Here is a 24,346-nt window from a genome sequence, read left to right on the forward strand (position 1 = left end):
TGCATATTGCTCCTTGCCTTCAGCGCTCTGCACTATATGGTACTACTGTTGCTTTAGCAATGCGAGTGGAACTATTTCGAAATTCACAATAGCCAGGGCGAGCCACTAAGAAAGCAATGTGGTCTAGCCTGATTGTTTTGGTACGATCATTGGTAGGTAGAAAATGAGACTGTTATTAAAGTCTTAAATGTATTAAAGAATTATTGTAAGTATTCAAGTGTTATTAAAGTTATGAAGCAGTACTCACATTCATTCAGATTTCGTTACCAAGTTATGTGTATTTTCCTGAGCCCACGAGGCGTAAAATTTCTCATGGTGCTCTGTCATTTTTTTGTGCGTGTGTCAATAGTGATTGTGCTACAGGTGATTTCACTGCATTATGGGTATCGTAATGCACATTAAATGGCATGTGTCACTCCTCAGAAATAGTTTTAAAAAGTTTCTTAGGTATGTAACAGCTTGTCATACCTACAGCATAACAGCTGGTGTTACTTTTGTGTTCACTTCATTCCGCAACTTCATTCCTCAAATACTGCCTGCAGCGTTTTGTCAATAAACTGGAATTTATGCAAAAATAAAGTCACATTATTTAATCAGCACTACTGGATTTTTTTTTTTTCATTGATGAAACAAATACCAATTTTGTGCACTTATTAGACATACTAGTGGTATAAGAAGCTGTCATTACCACAAGATAACACATAAAAGGAAGCATGCCTGTCCACAGAACATTTTACCACAGAAGTGGTTTTTCTTGAGGTCTCCCGCAGACTTCCAGTCCAAGCTAATTATCGTCATCGTCCGACATAGCTCAACACAGCACAGCACAGATATATCAAGTTGGTGTACATGTACAGTCATCTGTACTACCCCTGCAGACGTGCCAGTTACCAGCTCTGTTCTTTATGAAATTATGCAACGAAGCAGTACACACTGCTTAAATATCCTCAATGCAACAAATATATGCCTTCAAGCACATCATTCCTTTAATAAACCAAATAAATTTCTTTGGTTCTTTCTGCTGTTTTCAGTCGAATAAATTTCTTTGGTTCTTTTGCCCATTTTCATACCTGAATGTGCACATACATTGCCAAAAGCCACCTAGCTCGTTCAGACGCATATGCTGTTGTGCAAGATCTTTTACGCATCTGAAGGTTTGGCCATATACCAATGCCATATACTTGCAAACCTGTATGTGACTACTTTCACTGTTCCTATGGTACTCAGTGGCTGCAGCTTCTGTTGTAACCAAATTTGGTTCAGAAATCAAATAGCCCATAATTTTTTATTATTATTATTGTGCACGTCATAACAAATCTTTGCAATATTTGCTGCTCTCATTCAATTTCAAATACATAACTCATGTTCAATTTGAAATACTCAGTCATACACCAAAAAAGTAAATACAGAAAGCTAGGCATTTTAAGTTAAAGCTAAAGGAAACAAATCTGTTTTCTGTAAATTTGAACATTAAATTTCCACACCTGAAACCACGTAAAACAGTGTTTTCTTTCACATGCCAGTGATGTCTGGTAATTATTCTTGTATAAGTTTACGCAGATCCCACATATCTGGGATCGATGAACATGAAGCTTCTTTGATGAAGATGCTTTGCTTGTGTTAATGCTAAATGTGTTGTTGCATAACCCACCTCAATCAAATTAAACAAGGTTTGACATTCATGAGTACCTTTCGAGAGTTCTGAATCTGGTTGAACTTAAAGGCAGGGAAAACCACTGTCACATCAATGGAGAGTGACTGTCCAGTAAAATTTCTATGCCATTTTTTTATGTACCCTCATGATAGGCGGCACACAGTTACCTTAATGAACTTTCACCAACAAAATGGCTTGATTAATGCCTTTGATATTCACTAAACTGCCCTGTACATACCATTACCCTTTCTCATGAAAGTGCTTGACAGATGCCAGCATGAAGCACCACATGTGAAAGCAAGTTAAAGCTTCAGTTATAGTTCATCATGCCCAAGGTAAGTTAGCACACACAAACCATGAAGACACAAAAATACACACAGCACTGTATGGGCTATAACATACCTTGGCCCATGAACCAACAAACCCACATCAAAACCCTGTTCGACGCGAAATGTACGTGTCAATTTGCTTTATTCAATGCCTCCCCAACAAAGGTGGATTTTTAAGGGCACTTAACCATGCACATTTTCAAGAATTGCTGCTGGTAAAGAAGAAACGACGACACTTGTGCTTTTTAATACACAACACCAAGTTTAGGTGTAGCATATAGTACATATTTCTGCGTGGCCTTCGTAACTTAATGTATGTATTGCATTGACTACCCTTGATGTGATAGTTCACTGGTCAAAATGTCTGGCCATCACCATACCGACCAGAGATCAAATATCAATAGCCACACACATTCAACCATGTGGTTTGGCCATGCTTGCAGATGGTTTGGAATGAGGCCACGGTCAGAACATAATACCAATGGTTTGAGGTGAGAAACCAAAGAATTGCATGCAATTGTACCACTAGTTTTGGCTACAGCTTGCCAAAACCAGTGGCTAAAGCCAATGCCCACCTCCCAACAACATATATCTAAATTTCATTTCAAATTCAGCACCATTTAAGGCAGTGGTAAAAGATGCGACACTTGGCTGCACACAATAAAACACTACAGTGGTGCATTGCAAGGTTTTATCTGATGCAGTGCCATGAAAAAATTGGAAACATGGAACCAGGCATTCACATACAACTGCATTTGAATACGTGTTGCCATTTATCCAGCACGACTGTGCCGGCATAGTTGCACTTTGGTGTCAATGGATTCATGCTACAGACCTTTGTGAATGCCAAAGACAAAGTTTTAGAAGATGGCAGCCGCATTTGTTAACCTTGTTCACATGCTCTCTGCAGCTTATTTCTATACAATTATGAAAATGCCTGCCACAGTCCAGTCTCAAACATGGCAGCACTCATCAATGTTTATTTAAAAAGATGTATACAACTGACCTTGGCGTCTCTGAAGCACAGAAGCAGTGTGTCTCTTGCAGCCGACAAGCGCACTGCTTCCACACAAATCACATTACCAAACAAATTAAATGTGTGGGTGTGCTCCAACTTCACTCGGTGCTTCTGTTCACCATACTAGCATAAGAAAGAAAAGAGAGCAGTATATGAGGATTGCAATTCTGAGTACAGTCATGGCTTAAAAATATAGCAACATTTATATACAGCAACCTTAATTTAGAACCACCAGCATTAGCAGTTATGAGTATGTGCCAAAGACATCAATCTTCTATGACCAGCCATGTAATTCTATTATAGGACTGGTCTAGGCAGCCCCTGCCACAGTAGCAGGCCCACAAGCCAATGGAGGTACCGTCATCTATAGTGCTCTGCATCATGAACTCGCATGCTGCTATCAGTACCTTTAAAGCTTGGTACATTGCTTGAAATGACCTGCAAGCTTTCTGCGTGAAACTATTCCCCATTCATTGTTTTTTGTCCCACCTAGCATCGAGATTCTTACCAGCTCAGACTTCCCACCAAGTAACATTGGTAAAAACATTAGGCGATTAAGCTCAATTGCGCATTAAGCAATGTAACAATCTGTAGTGAAAATAGGAGCATCAAAATCACTTCCAAGGCGCTTTCAAGGGTGCACATTTGCGGGTGAACAAAAATGAGATCACTGCCATCGAGGTAGAGCAATAGCAGTTCGCTGCAGTGAGAACAGTCCAAGCTGCCGCTGCATGAAAAGTGGAGTGCAAGGAGTCGCATAACTTCTGTGCATTACATCCTTTTTTGCTGGTATTTATGCTTAGCCGGTGAGTGCACCAGGAAGGGCACCAGCAAAGTGCAGTCATAGGCCTTTCGTAAGTGTTGAAATGAGCCAAGTTGATGAGTCTACAAGAGATTTCAGCAAAAGTACATCTTTCCTACTGTGAAGTAAGTGTGCAAGAACTGTCAGCACCAAAGCAACCTTGCCTGGTAGCTGTACTTGACACACTTGAGAACATCAGCAAATGTTAGTGGCAATCTACTTCAGAGTCTGGTTCTCAATCATGATTTCAGACAGTGGCAGCCACAAATACAAAAAATGGTTTTTCCACCTAACCCAAACAGAATCCAGGGAAAACAGTGTCTTTGACGCACAGGATGTTTATCAGAATCGTGGCTGTATGGGCTTGTTTGTTGGACATCATAGCAAATCATAGCACAGAAAAACATGGACAAACAGAAGAAACAAGCAACAGACGAGCGCTAGCTATCAACAAACATTTACTTTTAGGGGTGTGTAAATATCAACATTTTCAAATACGAATCGAATACGAATAGTTAGCTTATATCAAATAAAATATTGAATAATGATATGCACATGCTTTTATTAGCAAGTTGGATTAATATCTTATGTTGGAACATTGCAATTACATTGTCATTGTGAAAAAAACTAAACTAGTAAGCTGTTATACTAAAGCATTGTGTATTTGGCTCATGTTAACTTGTAAAATTTAGTAATTTGCACTAGCTCTACTCGCCAGATTGTGCCGTATTATACCGCATCAAATGCCCGTAAACTCAGAGGCATTTGACTCTGTGCCAGTCGTAACTCATGGCACTTGCTGTCAAGCAAAAACTCAGAATTGGGGGTGACATTGGAAAAAAAAAAAAAGAGAGACTGAGAAAAAAAGAAAAAGTGCACCCTCGCTGTGGGCATAGTACTCGTGCCCCTTGCCACTGAGAGGCTAGGTTTCCCAAAGAGCTTAGGCGTTCAGTGGCTAAGTGTGCTTTACAGGCCAAATTTATCTAGCAGGACGAAATCACATCACTCAGCACAAAATCGTCCCAATATTCTTAGATTAGATAGACAAAAATGCCAAGAACCGTGTTTGTTGCAGCACAGCCAGCAATATACTCGATTTGCTTCGAATAATTCATAACCAACCGAACCGGCGCCGACTATAGGGGGCTGGAGAGCTCGAGCACCCCCCCCCCCCTCCCGGATTAGCGATTGGGTCAGGGGCCATCATTTCTTCTTTTGTACGGTTTTGGACAAATCGACGGAAGAATTACAGTTGCCTAAAAGTTGAAAGAACAGCACAGCCATAAATTGCCGTGGCTACATATGTCTCGCACCAACAAAGGAGAAGGATGACAACACCAAGAGCTTTAGATCCAGTGCATCAGGGCATTCCGAATGGCAATGGCAGCCCTTCTAACATCTACTGTTCCAAGTATCTGTGCGGAATCAAATGAACGGCCACTTGATAAGTGCAGGTGTTTCTTTCGTGCACATTCTCATCTAAGAATTCAAACCCTTCCGGAACACCCAAACCAACTCTTTATACAAAACATCAACTATGAACTTACCTTAAAAAATAAGCCGGGTAGAGACTACACATCATCCTTGCAAATATAAAGAAAATGTTTATAGCAAAATAAATGGGACTCTGAGCTCCACAATAAACCCACAGCATTAAACCCATCTTGAGCGAATAGGGGAGTGCCAGACACTCGGAACGGTTCTACGAGGTGGTCTTGTGCTGTTCGGGAATTGGCCACACACATTTAACCCACAGCCATCTCTTAAGAAAGGGGGACCCACCGGTCTGTGAAGAGTGCTCAGACAGTTTGTCATCAATACATTCCGGTGAGTTTTTCGCATGGTCACACAGTCATTTCTCGTCTGGGTCTCTGCCACTGTAACATGGCAGCCTGTTCGCAGCAGTTACAGCACTTATTCTTCTTCTGCTTCGGATTCCGAGAATATACGTCAACCAGAGGAATTGAAATTGAATTGAAACCTGGGATAGGAACAACTTTCACGCGTTTCCAATCTGTAGGGAATTCTGCAGTGAATAATGATTATTTTAATACAAGAGACCGGTACCTCGAACACCATTCGGCATACCTTACTAGAAATGTGTTTGGTATACAATCAATTCCAGTGTTATTTCACGTCAGTATTAAGAAGCAGTGACAAAACGCCTTCGTCAGTTATCGTTATGTCAGTAATTTGAGGGACGTCCTTAAACATTACAAAATCGGGCTGTTTGCCATCGTCGACCGTGTAGACAAAACAAAAGAACTTGTTAAATGATGACACAAGTAGTGATTCATCTGTAACTAATTCACCGTCAATTCGGATTTTATCCATGCCGACACTGACGCACCCAAGCTACAAATAATGCATGAACGCACCCCACATGTCTGTTTACATGGCTAATATTGTCATCCATCAGCAAGAAGGATCGGCCAGGCAGACAAGCGGCTCTCATTGCAGAACTTGCGAGTTGATTCCTGCTTACGTGTTACAAACTGCGCTCACGAACACAAATTAAAGGTGCTCAGTGCGGCTAGTGTGGGCTCTCAGACTACCCAAGTGTGGATATGGTGTGCGATGGCTTCATTCCAACTGGAAGGCCTTCCAAGTGTGTCCGTATGACATGGGTATTACATCATTGAAATATGCTTTAGAGTTCTTCACTTAAAGCAAAAAAGCCATGCTAGAGGTTATGTTGATGAGAAAGCGCAGTATAAACAACTCTTTCAGCTAAACCATTCGCTTATTTGCATGGAATCACTACAATTTTTCACAGACTGGCATTTGCTGGTGCATTGTGTTCGTTTCCATGCTTGGATGCCGTTCCCTTGCCTGTTTCATACGGATAGCCCACACATACACATCATCTGTGGTGATGCTAAACACGAAAAATTTAGATTTCCTCGCAGAAAGGTACAGTTACCTCATCTAAGCGACCTGTAAGGTTGCTATGGGTAACGCCGAACGTTTTTAGCACGGCCGCCAGAGATAGAGAAATATGGGAACTTTCTCATGACATGAACATTTTTCTTCCAAATACTTTCAGGGATAAGGACTCTCACTTGATGTTTGTGCAAATTGGGTTTTCTAATTGGAAGAAACCTTTTATGAAGATTTAAAAGTCATGAGAGCTCAAAGCTGCACCGTGCAGCCATGAACGGAACCATAGCTGTGAAAAGGGGAGGGGGGGGGGGAGGGGTGAATGTAGCAACTGCTTGTATAATTGGGAAGCAAAAATAAATGGAAGATGCAAGGAAAGTGCTGATGGAGACATTATCTTCATTACAGTACTTAGCATGCCAGGGATTGGCAGTAGGTGGTCATGATGATGCAGAAAGTAACGATAATAATAAAGTAAGACAGCTTCTGGAACTTCACGCCAATGACATTCCAGAACTGCAATCATGGCTTTCTGGAACCAAGCACAGGTGGCTCTCCTACGACATTTTAAACGAAACGTTGGAAATTTTCGCTCATGGTGTTTTCCGGTTTTTGCGATTATAAACAGTAAGTACTGCTTTGCAGAAAGCAGCATTGAGATTTGATCAAGCAGAAAAAATGGTCAAGGCCGTCAGCAAGAGCCTTAGCGCAATTGGGAAGGAAGGATTTTGCCGATTTTGGAATGAGACAGACGCAGAGGCGCATGAATTGGAACTGCATGTTAAAGAGAAAGAAGCTTGTGCGCCAAGGCACTGGACAACAGATATCCACCAGAAATGTGGCAGCACATGACGCAGTTTTTGACTAGGAATGGTGACAGCACGTACCTGTTGAAGTTCTACGGGCAAGATCTTGAACCTGAAGGCTAACATTCACTGCAGTATGCTCATAGATATAGCAAGGCAGTGCAATACACTCTTGAAAACGTTTCAGGATGCTGTAGAGATGCTTTCAGGTGTTAACTGTGAGATCTTTTGCACGAGGTGGCTAAGCTTGTCAAAATTGCTTTGACTATGCCAGTCACGTCATGCACAACTGAGAGATCGTTTTCATGATTCCGTCACGTCTAAACGTACCTGAGGTCAACAATGGGACAAGCGCGGTTAAATCGCATAGTAGTTCTCCATAAGCCCAAAGAGCTCGCCCGCAAAATAAATCTCAGTGACATCGCGGACGAGTTTATACAGAGATCAACTGTGCGTAGAAACACATTCTCGATTGTGCGGTAGCCTTTATAGAAAAGGACAGTGAACTTCATCACAGTATAACACGCCAACTTTATTCAAGCTGTCACAGTGCCTGACCGTAATAAAATCTCCATTTTGCCACTTCGTTATTACATCTGCCCTTTCAGTATTGTTCTTGATCTTTTTGCTTTGTATCGAGTTTGGTAGTTCGTTTACATTTTTGAAAGGTGGAGAGTTATGATCTGTCTTTAGATTTTATATTGTTAGCTTATTGTGGAAATGTTTGTACTGCCCAGCGTTTCTTAGATACGAAGGGTTTAATACCTTTTTATAATTTTTCAATCGTTAGTTTATTGTGGGAATGTTTGTATTGTCCAGTGGTTCTTACAAACAAAGGGTTTGTAATGAGTCTAACATTTGAATTGTTAGCTTGCTGAGGAAACGTTCATGTTGCCTAGTGTTTTCTCTCACTCTGACTGCGGGCGTTATGAATGTCTACCAAGGGTTTGCGTGTTTTTCAGTTTCTTTTTTCATTTATTTATTTAGTATCTTATAACCATGCAATCATTCTTTTTAGCATATTTGCTTGACGTTAGAAATAAAACTGATGCTTGCATACATTGCCTCTCCGCCTGTGTATATCTCTTGCCAAGGAGCATGTGCGGGAGCAGGGGGGGACGAATGAAAAAAAGAGGGGACTACCCCCTCCCTGGGCAAATTGAAAACTCGGCGTCTATGTGCAACCGAATATTTGCACCCCCCCCCCCCCCCCCATTTTCGAATATCTATTTTTCGAATCGAATATGAATAGTAAAAATATAATATTCTAACTTTTCTAATATTCGCACACCCCTTTTTATTTTCAGTGACCTGTGCTTATACTGAAAACTCATTGCAGTTACACATGCAGATAAGGAGTCAACCATCCTAAAAAAGTGAATCACGCATGTGTAATAGCAATGAGTTTTAAGCCATTTACATGGGTCACTGAAAAAAAATCTTTGTGGTAGTTAGTGCCCGTATGCCATTTCTTCTGTCCATCTGTGTTTTTCTGCGCTACAATTCGTGAGGGTGTTTATCCTCACCCATCGCTCTACAGCTGCTCGAGAGCACGGAATTTTTCAAAGGCAGAAAGAATGTCTTTGCCCTGGCTGCACTAGTGCTCCACGCCATGCTTAATACCTCTGCTCCACTTTGCATATTGGGATGCTTCGTAAAAGATCAGTTTCTGTCAGCTCTCGTTACCAGCTTAACAGCTTTGTTACATAGGAATTTGCAATTCATCCATGTAAAGGTATATGCACTTTTCACAACAAGTGTGAGGCAGGTCAAGTTTCAGTGCTTGCTTCAATGCGCTAGACTGCTGACATGACTCGCACAAAACTTGTGGCGGGTGACCTCTTCCAACTACATAAATCTGGTTACCTGCCAAGTCGTGAATTAAAGAAACACACACACACATACACACACTCAAAAAGAAAGAAAGCTCACATCGTTTTCAGGAACAAGGCGAAATATTTTCAGAACAGAAGAACCAGCAACAACGAGGCTTCTTTCCCGTAGGTTGTAGAAATTGCAATACACCGAATGCTCCACGCCAGTAGGAGGATGAGTTTGTTTGTACACAGCATACATGCTGGTCGACATCTTCACCCGCTCTTCGAAGTGCTGTTGAAGAAACGGCAAAAATGTTACACTCGCTGGAGGTGGTGGGCAGCTTTATGTAACAAATGCCATAAAGAGAATGTTATCCGACTTAATAATTAAGCACTCACTACTGTGAATGGGCCTGCCATAGTGCAGTTGCTAAAGTGAGGGGGGCCCCCTTTTTTTTCCATCGCATGTTATGTGCGCGGAGTTGCGCTAGTCAGTGGTTGGCCCGTGTCCCTGGGGCGCAAGTAACAACGTTTGCCTCTTCACGGTGTGTCTTTAGAGCTCTCACTATTTTGCCAGTGCCAGAAGTATTCATTGTCGGGCTAGTTGGTCTTGCACTGCTGATGAAGAGTCATTAGCGGAACAAAAACACGTAGATTCCTCGCTGGCGTTACATTACTCGCCTCGCACGGGCGCGGTGCGTCAGACAGACTGGATGGATGAGGCTGAACTCTTTAAATCGGGCGGTGGCATACGCCACCTAGCCATGACTATTGACATATTTTGTACTTTGTGGTAAGTGAAGTTTCACCCCTGGGCCTTGATTTTAGCCACCAATCAGATAACCTCCGTTTGGTTTATATGGACTTTATCGCGCCAGCAGCGCTCAGGCTTAGTCAGTCATAGCACTGCAAGGGAAGAACAAACAATTTGTCTTTGTCTTCCCTTCCAGTGTTCGTTGTTTTTAGTAGCGCTAATTTCTCTCATCAGCAATGCTAGTGCCAGGGTCGTTGGGCATCGCGCCCGTCGCCGACACCTACGCGCTTGAAAACGGAATTACGGCACTTTCGAACTAAAAGGTGCAAACAGAGACGAAAAATATTTTTAATAATGCAGCATTATTTGAAAGGAAGAACAAGAAAGTCTATCGAACACGCGAGTCTAACCGAGGTCCTTGCGGTCATGAGCGCAACGCTTTCGAGCGGCCCGGGCGGGAACAAGCGCTATTACACAGGTTCTGTATCGGCTGCTATTGCCCCGGGGCCCCTTCACTATAATATGGTGGCCATACAATGTAGGCTCTACAGCACGGTGTAAGTGCTCTACAGCAACGAAAAGATGAGAACGTTTGAAAAGCATGACTGTTTAGCGATCACTCATGCAACCATAATAAGCCACGAAAATGAATGAAGGAGGCAGTCCAAACACTCCTTGGAATTTTGACAGTGATCATCAGAAGACCCTGGTGGCTCTGGTTAGTGCCCCTCGATATGACAACGAGGCTGCACAGTTTGCCTTTCTGTACTAAAGAATACAGGTCAGTTTGCTTACCTTTAAGGCTTCCATGATGTCTTTTGGCCAAACGATACGCGACAAATCAAAAACGAGTTAACACAAAATACGCAGTGTTCACGATCACGAGTAGGCCGGCCGTGGCTGCACCCGGCAACATAGCGAACCGCAGGCAGAACACAAGGTAGAGTGTACTAGAATGGGGGAGCGGGTCCAGCGGACGTCTTGGCAAGCGCCGAGGGTGAAGCAAGAAAATGTTGAAATTGTGGCGGCGCTATAGTCGCCTTACTCTAGATCTCCAGCCAATAAACGTTGGCTCTGGCTGTTTCAGCAGCGCTCATTGGCTGAGGCGAGCTCATGGGTTGAGTAGCTGTCGTCTGCTAGACGCGCCGTAGTTGTTGCGTCGTTTGCATTCTTTCCGCCGCACTTTTTCCATTTTATTTACAATAGATCGCTGTGGAATAATATCAGTGTTGCCGCCACCGAGTATCATCCTGTCAAAGCTTCATGCAGCTGCGGTAGGGTCTACGACGTGACAAGCGTCCGGCCGGCGCGAGGGGCCGCTCATTCGGCAGAAAGCGACAGTAGCACCACCAACTTTTCAATTAAAAAAAAAGCCTCAGCGGGGAGCCTGTGTTGGACTATAGTTGGACCCATATGGTTGGACCCATAGAGTTTCTAAATAATAGTTATAGTAATATGAAACTCTATGGTTGGACCCAATCACTCTACTACAATACTAGCCACTGTAACTCTCATAGAGTTTCACACTATATAGTGAGAAACTACAGTGTTCTAGAAGGTAGAGAAACTCTATGGTAACTCTACACAAGGACTAGGGTGTACTAGAATATGGTCGAGACGAGCGGATGGGGCGGCGCATGCTTTGCAGTGAGGCGCCCGACGTGGAAAAATACTGGAGCGGCGCTGCGGTCGAAGTGGATTGGGCCGCATCAAGGTCGCGCCGTTGGAAACTGCTGGCGATACTGCTCGGCAGGGTCATTCGTACTACTTCGCGCGCTGGTATTTGCGTTCAGACCGATCAAATGGGGTTCATAATTGCATATGACATGTATTTATGCCTTAAGAATAAATTCCTTTAATTTCTCCTCTTTATTTTTTTTATTATTTTCTAATGCCGCTCGGTGATTGCGCGTGCTTTGCAGCCGCAGTGTCGGCTTTCATTCTACTATGTTATTGTACGGTTCCCTTTGGACAAAAAAAATGTTTTTCTCGTTCTTCAAGCAACATGCATCTCTCGTGTGTATTGTTGCGCATATAGTTTTCTATCAATAGGTCTTGCGAAACGCAGACGAAGCAACATATGTAACGTTCCTGCTTGCCGCTTCAAAGAAGTAAAGCATATCTGCCCCATCCGGCGCCTTGTACTCAGATTTACTGGAAGCAATGGTATAGATTTAAAAAAAAAAGAGTAAACTGCAGTGCAACATTCCATTGAAGTTTCCGCATTTCTCGCGTAACAGAATGCGGAGTAATTGGTGCGGGGTCATGCATTTATTGCAGTCGCACCTTGAGCGCCGAAAACGATTTTAGTTAGCCATTCTATATGCTAATCTTTGGCAGTAAGCCGTACGTGGGATTTTTTTTTTCCAGTCGATACTTCAAAAAATAAAATAAAAAGAAAGAAGCCTGCGCGGTAGCCTAATTAGTGCCTATATCGTGGATACGGCGTTGCGCTGCTAATTATGGAGCTCGCGGGTTCAATCCAGGTCGCGGAATTCGATGGGAAAGAAATGGAAAAGACTCGTGTACTTCTATTTAGGTGCGCGTTAAAAAACACCATGCAGGTGGCAAAAACTAAACCGGGTGCCTCATAATCATATCGTGGTTATGCCACGTAAAACCCAATAATTTGCTTATATTAAAAAAAAAAAAAAGCAGGTGGCTGCGTTCTTCGGCTTATTTCTGTGGGTGTAAACAACATAAATTATTCTCGAGTCTGAGTTCCGAGAAAAGCATGCTACGCTTATCCTATACTTCATGCGTAAATGTAATATATACCGTTCCCAAATGTATGACCGCTCAACTCTGTAGCGTTCAGTTATCCGGTGCACTGTCATAACGACCATAATGAAACAATTAAAGGAACCGGCATGTCTCGCATACACGTAGATATATATATATATATATATATATATATATATATATATATATATATATATATATATATATATGCAGATTTGTTGCGTTCATTGAAGAAGATAGGTGTGGTACCACATGGGGCACTCAGTTTTAATGGATTGCAAACATGATGAGACTGTCAAAAATTATTGTATGAATCAAGTTAGCAGATTTACAGGCTGCCCCAAAACGGGGCGTTTGTATTGAATGGGAGCTAGGAACTTGTTAAGCAGGACTTATTAACACCCGTCCGTTAATTCTCTCAGGAACTGCGCCTCTGCGCAACAGCCACGATTATCTGGCAGCAAAATTATTCGGAATAACAGTTCTCACTTGCATGCAGCTAGTCACTCACCTTTGAGATTTCAATAGTGCTGTTATGCGTTACATTCGAACGGAAATGACTATTCCGCGTCGTACAGTATAATAACACTTGCACACACACAAAAACACACGAACACACGAACGCACACACACGCACGCACGCATATATATACAGGGTGTTTCAGCAAACACTTTCAAAAATTAATTTAGGGTTGCCTGTGGCAGATAGCCCGATTCTAGTTAATGAGCTGGTCTACTGGAAGAGGCGGACATTACTTGCACAAAACATTGAAATGCATAATCGACTAATTACGAAAAATTTATTAATTCAGTTTTTAACTAATTACCTGATATTGCAATTTACAAATTGTAGCCGTGGAGTTCGCAAAGCGGATCGACTTGGAATTAATTATCAGGATAACACCAGTTTCAAGATATTAATTCCCAAACTTTGGGGAGAAATGCATTGGCGTTACAGTTAGTTTTGTGCATCAATGCGTAAATCGACGTTTTGTTAAGAACCTTTACTGGAACGTCAATACATTTCTCCGCAAAGTTCGGGAAGTAATATATCGAAACTGGTGCCATTCTGAGAATTCGTTCGAAGGGGATCCGCCTTGCGAACTCCACGGCTAGAATTTGTAAATTGCAATATGGGCCATCAGGTAATTAGTTAAAAACTTAATTAGTAAATTTTTGGTAATTAATCGATTATGCATTTCAATTTTTTGTGCAAGTAATGTCCGCCTCTTCGAGTAGACCAGCTCATGAACTAGAATTGTGCTTCTCCGCCACAGGCAACCTTTCAGAATTTTTGAAAGTGTTCGCTGAAACACCCTGTATATATATATATATATATATATATATATATATATATATATATATACAGTTTTGCCTGCTTTGAATATTATTTCTGCGAATGAGAGTTTTATTACGAGTATTCACTAATAAGTGTGTTTGTTACTGCAAACACGTGCACTTATTCCTGTCGGGAGTTCTCACTTTTTCAATTCTTGCATTAAGAATATTTGTTATTTTTCCCTTATATATATACCCTTTGATTTAATTACCTAGAAATACATTGGTCATTCTTTGCGCCACGCAGTTAATAAACCTGGTTTATTTCACTCTAATATTGTTTTCTTCGATCATTGTCCCTGATCAATATCCACCAACAAGAAGCGCGTGTAAAATGACACGATATCAGTAATAAAATTTTCTTACGTAGCCTTCATGGTGCGGAAATACCAGTTACTTTTAGAGGACAGTGGTAAAAACAGCAGTTCACATGGCTAAAACTACATTTGGTACCGGCCGTCAGGAGTCATGGGCGCACCGAAGCAACTAAACCATTAAAAAAATGTACTGCACAGAGATTCTGCGAGAAAAAGTGGGCGTGCGCCAGCGTCCGCGTAGCGAACGCGCGCTCGCTAGCAGACGACGCGCTTGACAACGACAGCAAAATTGAAGACGTCACGTTGTATAATCTCTGCCTCAAATGTATATGTTTGGCAAAATGGTGTAAACATAAAGTTGCAGTTGAAATAAAGCGCTAATTTAAGAGCGTACTATGCGCAATCGGCCTCGGCGCCCGCAGCGAAAGTACGTTGAATATGCCGCGGAGCGCGTCTCCGCCCCAATCCAGTTCGCTCGCAGCGCCCTCGCACTATTTTTCCACACGCGGCGCCTCAGCGGCAGAGCGCCGTTCGGCCCACTCGACCATTGTCTAGTACACTCTAACAAGACTAGAGTGACCTAGAATATGGGAGAGTGTCCAAAGCGCCGCGCGAATGCATGGGAGGAGCGAGGACCTTTTTGTGTGAACTCCCGCGCCCCGGCGCTGCTGTATCGGACCCGTGGGCTTTCTCCGCTGCGGAAGCCGCGCCAAGGCGGCGGGCGTCTGCTACGAGCGTGATATTTTGTTTGCTATTAGCCAACATCGCAATATTTTGGGATATATTAAGTACCAAGTTACCGCAAGGTAATACCGCAGTGACTCACCGCACAGAGAACGCGTTTGCCGGCTGTGAATACGGGTTATTTACTTCTCGCTCGTTTGGTCCGCGGCTGTTTGAGTAACGTACGCATTCCGCGCGCTAACTTCATTTAGTTATGCGTGGAATGAGCAACGTGAACGTGCTGCAGAAGAAAATAAGCTGGAGATCGCGATGACAACCAGGAGAACATGCAATATATGGCTAGCTCATGCTAACGCTTTTACACCCTATCGTTCCCTTTCTTTTATTTCATGCATTCGATTTGTTTTATAAGACTGCCTCCCGCGCTCTGCTTTTTCTTTATTAAGACGAAATCCTTAACTGGCTCTTGGGAAGCGTAATGTGTCCTTCGGTGGGGCCGCGGTACCAAAAATAAATACAAACCGCGTAACTCTCGCGTCTCGTTCACTTGGTATATATTCCAAAGTATAGCGTGGAAAGGCACAAATGTGTGACTAAGATGACTGATGGGTCATGGCATTAGTAACTTGATATACTTGCATTCACGTCGCGATTAATGAAAACAATATTACGTGTGCGTGGTGCAAACCCGCATTTTTCGGCCAGAAATCCCTCTGATGGTGGGGGTGTGGCGATAAGACTGTGTTGAATGCCAATCTCGACCTCACTGTGTCGAACTTGCTCATATATCATGAAGAACTGAGAGCACATGTAAAGGGTAATAATAGTAATGATAATGTTATGGGTTTTACATCCAAAAATCACAATATGGCTATGAGAAACGCCGTACGTATTGGAGGGCTCCGGTAATTTCGACCACCTGGGTTTCTTGAACGTGCACCTAAATCTATGTACACGGGTGTTTTATGCATTTCGCCTCCATCGAAATGTAAGCCGCCGTGGCCGGGAATCGAACCCGCGTCTTCGAGTTTAGCAGTACAGCCTACCAAAAGCACTAAGCTATAGCACGGCAAAGAGTACGCGAGAAAAATTAACGCGATAAAGAACAAGACAAACCAAAATAAATGAAATGCTAACAGTACAACATTGTGTACGTACGCCCTATTTCATAATTACGAGCGAACGTCAGAAAACGAACGTGATGCTTTACGGATGTGCAACTCGTCTTTCGCCTTCTTGTTGCAAGAGCGCAAATACTGAGCGAATCTTAACGTGAAAGTAAAACTTTAGGAATATTTATTGAGTACGCTCGGTGGTTCGTACACAGCGCACATACTTAAGATAAATAATGACGTACTTGTAGTTACGTAATGAAAGAGGCAACTAATCACCAGAACATAAACTTCTCATGTTTTACTGATTGAATGTAACTATTTTAGGGATATGTAGAATCAATAGCGATATTTGTAGTGCATCAAAGATTGTAATTTTCAAGACGATTTTCCACTCAATATAATGCAAGCACAAACATCATCACGCGCCATGAATGCTTGTTAGTTTATGTAAAAAAAATCACACGTTAAGCAATAACTGTTATATCATGAGAAGTTATATGTTGGTAATTTGAGAGAGGATTCACGGATTAATAAAACAAGGCTATTGCTGCAACAACTTTTGCATAAGAAATGAGTAAATAGCTAGGCCAGTAGTACATTCATTCATTTCAATGTCGAAAAATATATATTTGTTTACCTTTTTTATGTTTGTTTACCTATTAGCTGAAATGGCTTTTCTTTCGGATGTCTGAATTTGAAACCAGCTTCGCTCACGGTGAACCTTAAGGTACAACGTGCGCGAAGTTTGTATTGAAGAGATAGCGTACAGCAAGAATTGTTCGTGTACCGCGCTATCCCCTGAAGCGAAATTGGCCAACAATATTGCGGCGTTAGGGCCGCCTCTGCTCCTTCTCTTGTTTCCGTTACACCTTCTCACTGCGCTCTGTTCATGATAAAGTATTGTCGAGGCTTAAAAATTCATGAATAAATACATATGCATATGGCTCTAAACTACTACCGACCGTGAGTGAAAAGCGCGTAGTGGTGAGCGAAGCGGTCACTGCACGCACGTAAGTATTTCACTTGACTTCGTGAGTAATTTACTTTTTTCGTTACTCTTATTCTTGCCAGCATGGTGCTATTGCCCACGTGCCCATCTTTTTTTACGTTCTTTCCTTGCGCGGAGTCATTTAGCTCGCTTCTACGCACGCACAGTTACCGTAATACCGTTCCCGAACTCTAGCACCGGAGCTAGGCCGCGCGTTTGATACATTAGTTTTTGCATTATCTTGCTGCCCAAGCACAAAAAAACGCTCAAAGATGGGTAAGCTCCATGCAGCGCCACACTGTTGAAGTTAAATACAGTTTAAGTGCTTTGCGTGGAAAATGAACGCAAAAAACTACAGCGCGTAGCAGACGACCCTCGCTTCCCGCGCTCTTCGCGAGCGCGAAAAGCCCACGGGTCCGGAGCAGCAGCGGCGCGGCGCGGCAGTTCACAGAAAAAGGCCCTCGCCGGAGCCGGCGCTTTGGACACTCTCCCATATTCTAGGTCACTCTAACAAGACCGCACATTGCTACCAAGGTTGCTGCTACTACTTTTCTATTCTCAGCTCCCAGCACACGACTTGCGCTAGAGTCACTCTACTTGCGCAGGTAAATAATGCACAATAATAATTTAATATAAAATATATTTTATCTTTATTGTTATTTATGAAAGTTCACTTCAATGCAAAAATAGTTCTAATTTGTAAGAATTGTTGCTTTTACATCGCTCTTGCTTAGCCCCAATCATTTTTGTGAAGTCAGTCCTGGTGCTTGAACGAATGTAGGTGGCGTCGAAAGTGCCTTGCTGCTCCGGCTGAAAATTTGCGCCTTGTCAGCGATTGTTTTTAACAGAAATTGACGCTAGAAATCATGACTGGCACAGATCTTGCAGTCTCGAAGGTTGTGGTGCATCCGCTGGTCCTCCTCAGCGTTGTGGATCATTTTAATCGCATGGGAAAGATCGGCCACCAAGAAAGAGTTGTCGGCATCTTACTCGGCTCCTGGAAAGAAAAGGGTGTTTTGGACGTTTCTAACAGCTTTGCTGGTGAGGAATTCGTTGACTTGGGCTCATTGTAGTCTATTGTGCTGTTAATTTTAGCTAGAAACACTACACAACCTGTTTTGTTGCCTGTAGCAGCATCATTTGCATGCTAAAAGTGCTTTGTCATGACGAGCAATCTGTTGTAAAAGCGCAAGCACATTTCCACATACTGTGCATCAAAATCACAAGGACTCGAAAGAGCAACAATGTATGTAAACGGCAGCGTTCTTGCCCTTTCGTACAGCAGCGCCTTTGAGACGATATGGTATCAACCAGCCCAATTGCCTGTTCACACGTGCATGCCCACACCGAGTGCTTATGCTGCCCTTTTATTGTGAAAATCGCGCTAGCTGTGGTAGAAAGTTGCCTACGCTGTTTCTGCCTTGTCCAGTCAGCAGTGAAGACAAGTTTTGTTTGCCTGACGGCTTCTGTGCTTAAAATTACGCGACCAGGTGTCATCTGACATTTCTGCACTTCTCATACGTATACTCTACCAGCCGCGTGTTGTAGTTGATCCTTGTTTGATCGACGAAAAAGTCAATATCGCACAGTCACGCTGCTGCTGCTTTGTTTTACAGTTCCTTTCGACGAAGATGACAAAGACAAGACTGTCTGGTTTCTGGACCACGACTACCTCGAAAACATGTATTCTATGTTCAAGAAGGTGAACGGTAAGGGCCTGACCTGCTTTGGTAGCCAAATGGCTATGGCGTTGCACTGCTGAGGGTTTGGTCCTGGCCGTATTTCGATGGAGGCTAAATACCAAAACGCTCGAGTACTCGGGGTGGGGCTAGTGCTCAAAATTCAATCGGAGTTCCCCACTATTGTGTGCCTCATAATCAGTTCATGGGTTTGGTACATACAACCCCACAATTTAATTTTTACGGTAAGGGTCTCATAATGGCCATATAGTTCCAATTTCTGCCTTACATACACCCGTTATAAGGCATGCTTTGTAAGTGCCTGTTAACTATCACATGCTTTTTTTTATTTTTTGTAGCCCGGGAACGTATTGTTGGCTGGTACCACACTGGCCCAAATTTGCACCCCAGCGATATCCCTATCAACGAGCTGGTGCGAAGGTACTGCAGCACTTCTGTAAGTACCTTCTATTTGTACGTAGGATAAGGATCCATATATTGGTAGGCTGTTTGAACATCAGAAACTGTGTTAGCTTTTTAGAAGGTGTTACCTAAAGATGTTGCAAGGCCCCTTTAAGGCATATATTTGTATTTCATACTTAATTCAGTTCTCCTTCAGGCCCAATCTATTTAGTGAAACTCCTACAACCAGTGCACACCTTGCAATACCTATAACAGGGGCAACCAACACATTACTGCCGAGTCCAATATACATAGTTTGCACATGTGTCACTTCCAATTCATTCCCCAAGCATGTGCACCATTGCCAGGTACGTGGCTGCTCGCACTGCTATGTTGTTAACTTTAGGTTCCTTCTTGCGTCATGATCCCGCCGATATGCACAATTTTAGTTTGCTGCAAAAGAACTAACGATGCTAAGAAGCCAAACTACATTGAACCAGGCATATACAGTGGAATCTCGTTGATACGATTGTCACGGGAACCAGAAAATAAAGCGTATCATCCGAAAATCGTATCAACCAACTTATTATCCGACTGAATCATATTATTGGGAAAAAACGTATGACGCAGAACCATATCAACGAGGTTCTACCGTGTACGTCTGCACTGTTTACCAAAAGTTATAACAGTACAGCGCTATACATTAACAGCACAGATGCACAATGATGTAGGGAAAAAAGTCTGTGCTTAAAGCTAGCCGGGATAAATCACAATCATTTCCAGAGCATGTACCACATCTTTCCTGATTTAAGCAAAACTTCATTGTTGGGGACAGCACAAGAGACAGACAAAAAAGTGAGGTGACAAGCACAATGCGAGCGAGCACCGCATTTCTCGTTAAACCAACTTGTCACTCATCTGGACACGATAAAATGTTAAACCAAAACTAATTTGGACCTACTGCATCATGTCCAGCCGCTGCAGTTATGCCCAAACAGATGGAAAGCATGGAAGGATTGCTGCATGCAAAAAAAGTTCTAGGGCTGCTTCGTGAAACAAAATAATCATTTCGTACAGACTGGGAGCACCTCTAAACTAGTAAACAAGCACTCAAAGAAAGGAGGGAACACCCGATTTAAAAATTGTTGTGCTTCACATGCAATGCCGTGCATGCACAGTTGAACCTGTGTGAGAAGCAGGTCGTCTATGAGGCAAGGAAGTTTTCACTGTCGCACGCGAAGGCACGTGCTCTCATTGATTCACCTTGCTGAGGATTATAATAAAGCGTGATGCAGGCACTTTGCTGAGTGATTTGTAGCCCTTCCTTGTAAAGTGATGTAGTTCATAGAGAGCACCAGGTAAATATAATCATCCATGTTCGCGCATGGCTGGCAGCACCTGGGGGCCTGAAGTTGCATCTGCACCAATGTGAGCTTGTACAGGTCCATGCCGTCGCACATTTCAACCTTTACAGCGAGCCTGCGTCAGCCCCACAAGTCTATCCATGTGTGAAGGGCAAAATTCATGACTTCAATCTTTTGCCATCACACGGCTCCTAAGACCATAAACGTGCAACGCATACACATCGAAGGAAACAGCAAAGACACAGCGATACAAGCGAGATACCCAGCAATGGCGGACGGTCAGGAGAGACGACAAATGGGACGTCACATGCAAACTATTTATGCAGCCTTTCTTTTTCCTTCCAACTGTTAGCACAACTATTAGCGCAAGTTGGGATCAGCTAGCGCAAGACAGGGGTAATTGGAGATCACAGGGAGAGGCCTTCGTCCTGCAGTGGACATAAATAGGCTGATGATGATGATGATTAGCACAAACGGGTATTAGCTTCAACACCTTGTTATTCAGTGACCTGCATTTTTATTCTACTAAATTTAAAAGAGGATTGCACTTATAGTTACTTTTCTTTGTTACTCAAATCTTGCAACAAGATAGCATGTTTTGGTCCACACCGTTCACTAGTGCACTTGGCACACCATTGCATGCCTGTTTCATTTGGAAAAATGAATAACTACCAATATATACATATTTCGTAATTGTAAACATCAACTTGTGCCACCAGTTGACTGCTAAATGGCCACACGAACCATGCAAACAATGATACCCAGTGTTTATTAAATGGCATGAACCCAAAAATGCAATCTTGTGATGTTTGAGTGAAAACAAAACAGTGCTAAGCACAGTAACAACTTTTAAAATTGTTAGAATAAAAATGTAGGTCATTTTATATAAATATATATATATATATATATACATACATACATACATACATACATATATCAGTGAAGTAAAGAGTAACCGGAGCCGGCACAGAAGTAGTTCAAAAAATAGAAGCACGTAGGAAAAACATAAGACTTTACCGCCGTTTCGGCCGGGCTCTGTATGCTTGTACACGCACTCTTGATGAAGGCCGGACCCCGGCCGAAACGTCAGTAAAGTCTTGTTATGTTTTTCCTACGTGCTTCTATTTTTTGAACTATATATATATATATATATATATATATATATATATATATATATATATATATCATGCCGTATATCATGTCATTGTTATTGTCACCGTTAAACCACAATGACACCTAGGCCTATGAAATTCTTAGTTGCATAGGCATGTGACCTGAGTGACGAGTTTGGTGGCTTTACATGTGCTTCAGGACTCAATTATAGTTGTTGTTTTCTTCATAGGTGCTTGTCATCATTGATGCTCAGCTGCTCTCTATTGGTCTACCCACGGAAGCATACATAGCTGTTGAGGAAGTTCACGATGTGAGTGATCGTTTGTGGGAAACTGACCTTTTGCCCGCTTTTATGAGCCACAGAAGCATCTGTTTGTTTCCAGGATGGCACTCCGACCACCAAGACGTTCGAGCATGTACCCAGTGAAATTGGAGCAGAGGAAGCTGAGGAGGTTGGGGTTGAGCATTTACTTCGGTGAGCTCAATACTGCATATTAAGCATTGCATCTCATTTGTTCAATGCATCACTGGTGTGTTCGTGTGCAGTGACATCAAAGACACCACCTTGGGCACTCTCTCACAGAGGATAACCAACCAACTGATGGGCTTGAAAGGACTTCAAGGCCAGGTGCACCACATAAGAGAATATCTCGAGCAGGTGAGCAACATGCACATTAAGCAACTGTTAGACGACCATTGCTCTGTAATATTATTTTTATCAACGTAGAAAACTGGGATTGTTGAATGACTATTGCTCTGAATGCAGGTGGTAGTGGGTACACTGCCAGTCAACCACACCATCATCTACCAGCTACAGGACATATTCAACTTGCTCCCCGACGTGGGTCTCCAAGACTTTGTCAAGTCTCTTTATATTAAGACAAATGACCAGATGTTAGTTGTGTACTTGGCATCCTTGGTGCGCTCTGTGGTGGCCCTACATAACCTCATCAACAACAAGATCACTAACCGTGATGCTGAGAAAAAGGAGTCAACAAAAAAGGATGAGCCAAAGGAAAAGAAACCTGAAGAGAAAAAGAAAGAAGTCAAGGCGTGAGCCACCCGTTTTTGAGCAGCTGGCCTCCTCATGCTCCTACTTGGATTGGCTGCCTCCTGGCACATCCACGTGGCGACCAAGCCTCATAGGAATGGTCTACAGGATGATAGAGCCAAGTGGCTTCCTGCTCATAAGCGTTGCACAAGAGTAAAAAATTAAGCACCCAGCGCGACGCCTGATTGCGTGCTTCTTGCTTCTTCTAGGCTTCCAGCTCTAGTGCCTGCTGCTAGGCACGCCCATCATCCTACTACATTGAAAACGTCCAAGAAAAATTTGCAGTTGAGAGCAAGTTGGGATCAGCCACTTCTTGCAAGAAAGTATTAAATTGTACTTTGGGCATTGTGTGTAATTATTATTATTTTTTTTTTACTACTAGGAATCGTAACTAATTAAACCACAATTCCTCGCTTCTTCAGTACATAGCTTGTTTTTTGTTTGCATTATTTATTGCTTAATTATACATGTATAAAGTCATCATTAGCTTGCCTTACCTGTGTGTGTGCGTGTGTCTCTCTGTAAATCAAGTGTAGCTTCATAGAGCTTGTTTGTCATTCTCATTGGCTAGTGGTTAAATCTCGGATGCTCTTTCCAAGTGAAGCATATAGATAGCGCTGCACCATGGTAACACACAACACATCACTGATAATATGTTGCTTCCAATTTTGTTATCTGTGCAAGCTTAGTGCCTTAATATGTTGGCAAATTGTTACTTTGTGAGGGTCAGAATGACAAAACAATTTGCGGATGAAAATTTAGCCTGCTGAAATGCCTTCCTCATGAATTGCGCATTTTCCATGCAGGCATGCTTGTTCTATCCACACCACCGAACATGTTGTACATTAGTTTAACTGTTTGCCTATCTTGCAAGCATTAGTTGTATTAACTCGGAATAAGAATTCGTGCAAAGGGAAATATAGAAGTGATGGAAATTTAGTTTAAGCAATTTTAAGGGTTGAGCTCTTTTCTAGGATAATCTTGTACAGCCTCTTCTCTATGCCATTACGCATTCAGTGCAGTCCAAGCATCAGTAAAGAGTACTGCAGATTTCATTACTATCCGCTTTTAATGATAACTACTGTAGCAATTGTGTTTCACGTAAATGGAATAGAAATTTTAAAATAGAGTGGTACACCTTAGACGAATGAGACCAATGGCATATTGTTTGTAGTGTTGAATTAGACTTTTTTAACGTGCGATTAGTTTGCCAGTAAGCTAAGTTTAATTAAGCAAAATTCTAATTCATATTAAAGCATACATATTTGAAAAGTTTTCAAGTGTGCTCAGAAACTCCCCTACAATGCTGTTTCCATGGCATTATCTTTTATGTGGTTCTTTTGTTCGCGCTCTAAAGAATGCCCGCGAAGTATGAAAAAAAGGATGTAACTGGCACCCTTGCGTGTCTTGCACGCCAGCCCCTTGCATGCGCAAATTAAAAGCGAGATCTGTGTCAGTTTTCATGCAGCGATCCCTGTTGTGACTGCGCTTCA

The 24,346-nt window shown here is 42.5% G+C and overlaps 2 protein-coding genes across 3 annotated transcripts in view; one reads left to right on the top strand and one right to left on the bottom strand.

Annotated features, from left to right (window-relative positions):
* LOC119466390 (cleavage and polyadenylation specificity factor subunit 1-like) overlaps positions 1-10,993 on the bottom strand; it is an 84,787-nt gene extending 73,794 nt beyond the window's left edge. The window contains exons 1-3 of one of the 2 annotated variants that reach the window (XM_037726919.2): positions 10,856-10,993; positions 9,422-9,598; positions 2,990-3,124 (exon numbers count right to left, since the gene is read on the bottom strand). In XM_037726919.2, coding sequence (XP_037582847.1) covers positions 2,990-3,124; positions 9,422-9,598; positions 10,856-10,870 — 327 coding nt within the window. In that variant the 5' untranslated portion in view covers positions 10,871-10,993. Of the gene's footprint in view, positions 1-2,989; positions 3,125-9,421; positions 9,599-9,705; positions 10,012-10,855 lie in introns of those variants that run through there. The other variant, XM_037726905.2, reaches the window with a different exon arrangement.
* A 7,003-nt stretch (positions 10,994-17,996) lies between these two features.
* LOC119466417 (26S proteasome non-ATPase regulatory subunit 7) lies at positions 17,997-23,203 on the top strand. Its single transcript, XM_037726935.2, has 7 exons — positions 17,997-18,285; positions 18,861-18,953; positions 19,283-19,380; positions 22,032-22,112; positions 22,186-22,277; positions 22,349-22,460; positions 22,569-23,203. The coding sequence occupies exons 1-7, from the start codon at positions 18,111-18,113 to the stop codon at positions 22,857-22,859; spliced, it is 942 nt and encodes a 313-aa protein (XP_037582863.1). The 5' UTR covers positions 17,997-18,110; the 3' UTR covers positions 22,860-23,203.
* The last annotated feature ends 1,143 nt before the right edge of the window (positions 23,204-24,346 follow it).

The sequence above is a fragment of the Dermacentor silvarum genome, chromosome 1 (assembly GCF_013339745.2).
Source record: "Dermacentor silvarum isolate Dsil-2018 chromosome 1, BIME_Dsil_1.4, whole genome shotgun sequence".
NCBI classification, from domain to species: Eukaryota; Metazoa; Arthropoda; class Arachnida; order Ixodida; family Ixodidae; genus Dermacentor; species Dermacentor silvarum.

Bases quoted from the DNA above. Each gene is read 5' to 3' on its own strand.
- LOC119466417 (XM_037726935.2), top strand. From the start codon at position 18,111: ATGACTGGCACAGATCTTGCAGTCTCGAAGGTTGTGGTGCATCCGCTG. The intron at 18,286-18,860 runs GTGAGGAATTCG...TTTGTTTTACAG, and splicing joins CGTTTCTAACAGCTTTGCTG to TTCCTTTCGACGAAGATGAC. The intron at 22,278-22,348 runs GTGAGCTCAATA...GTTCGTGTGCAG, and splicing joins GGGGTTGAGCATTTACTTCG to TGACATCAAAGACACCACCT.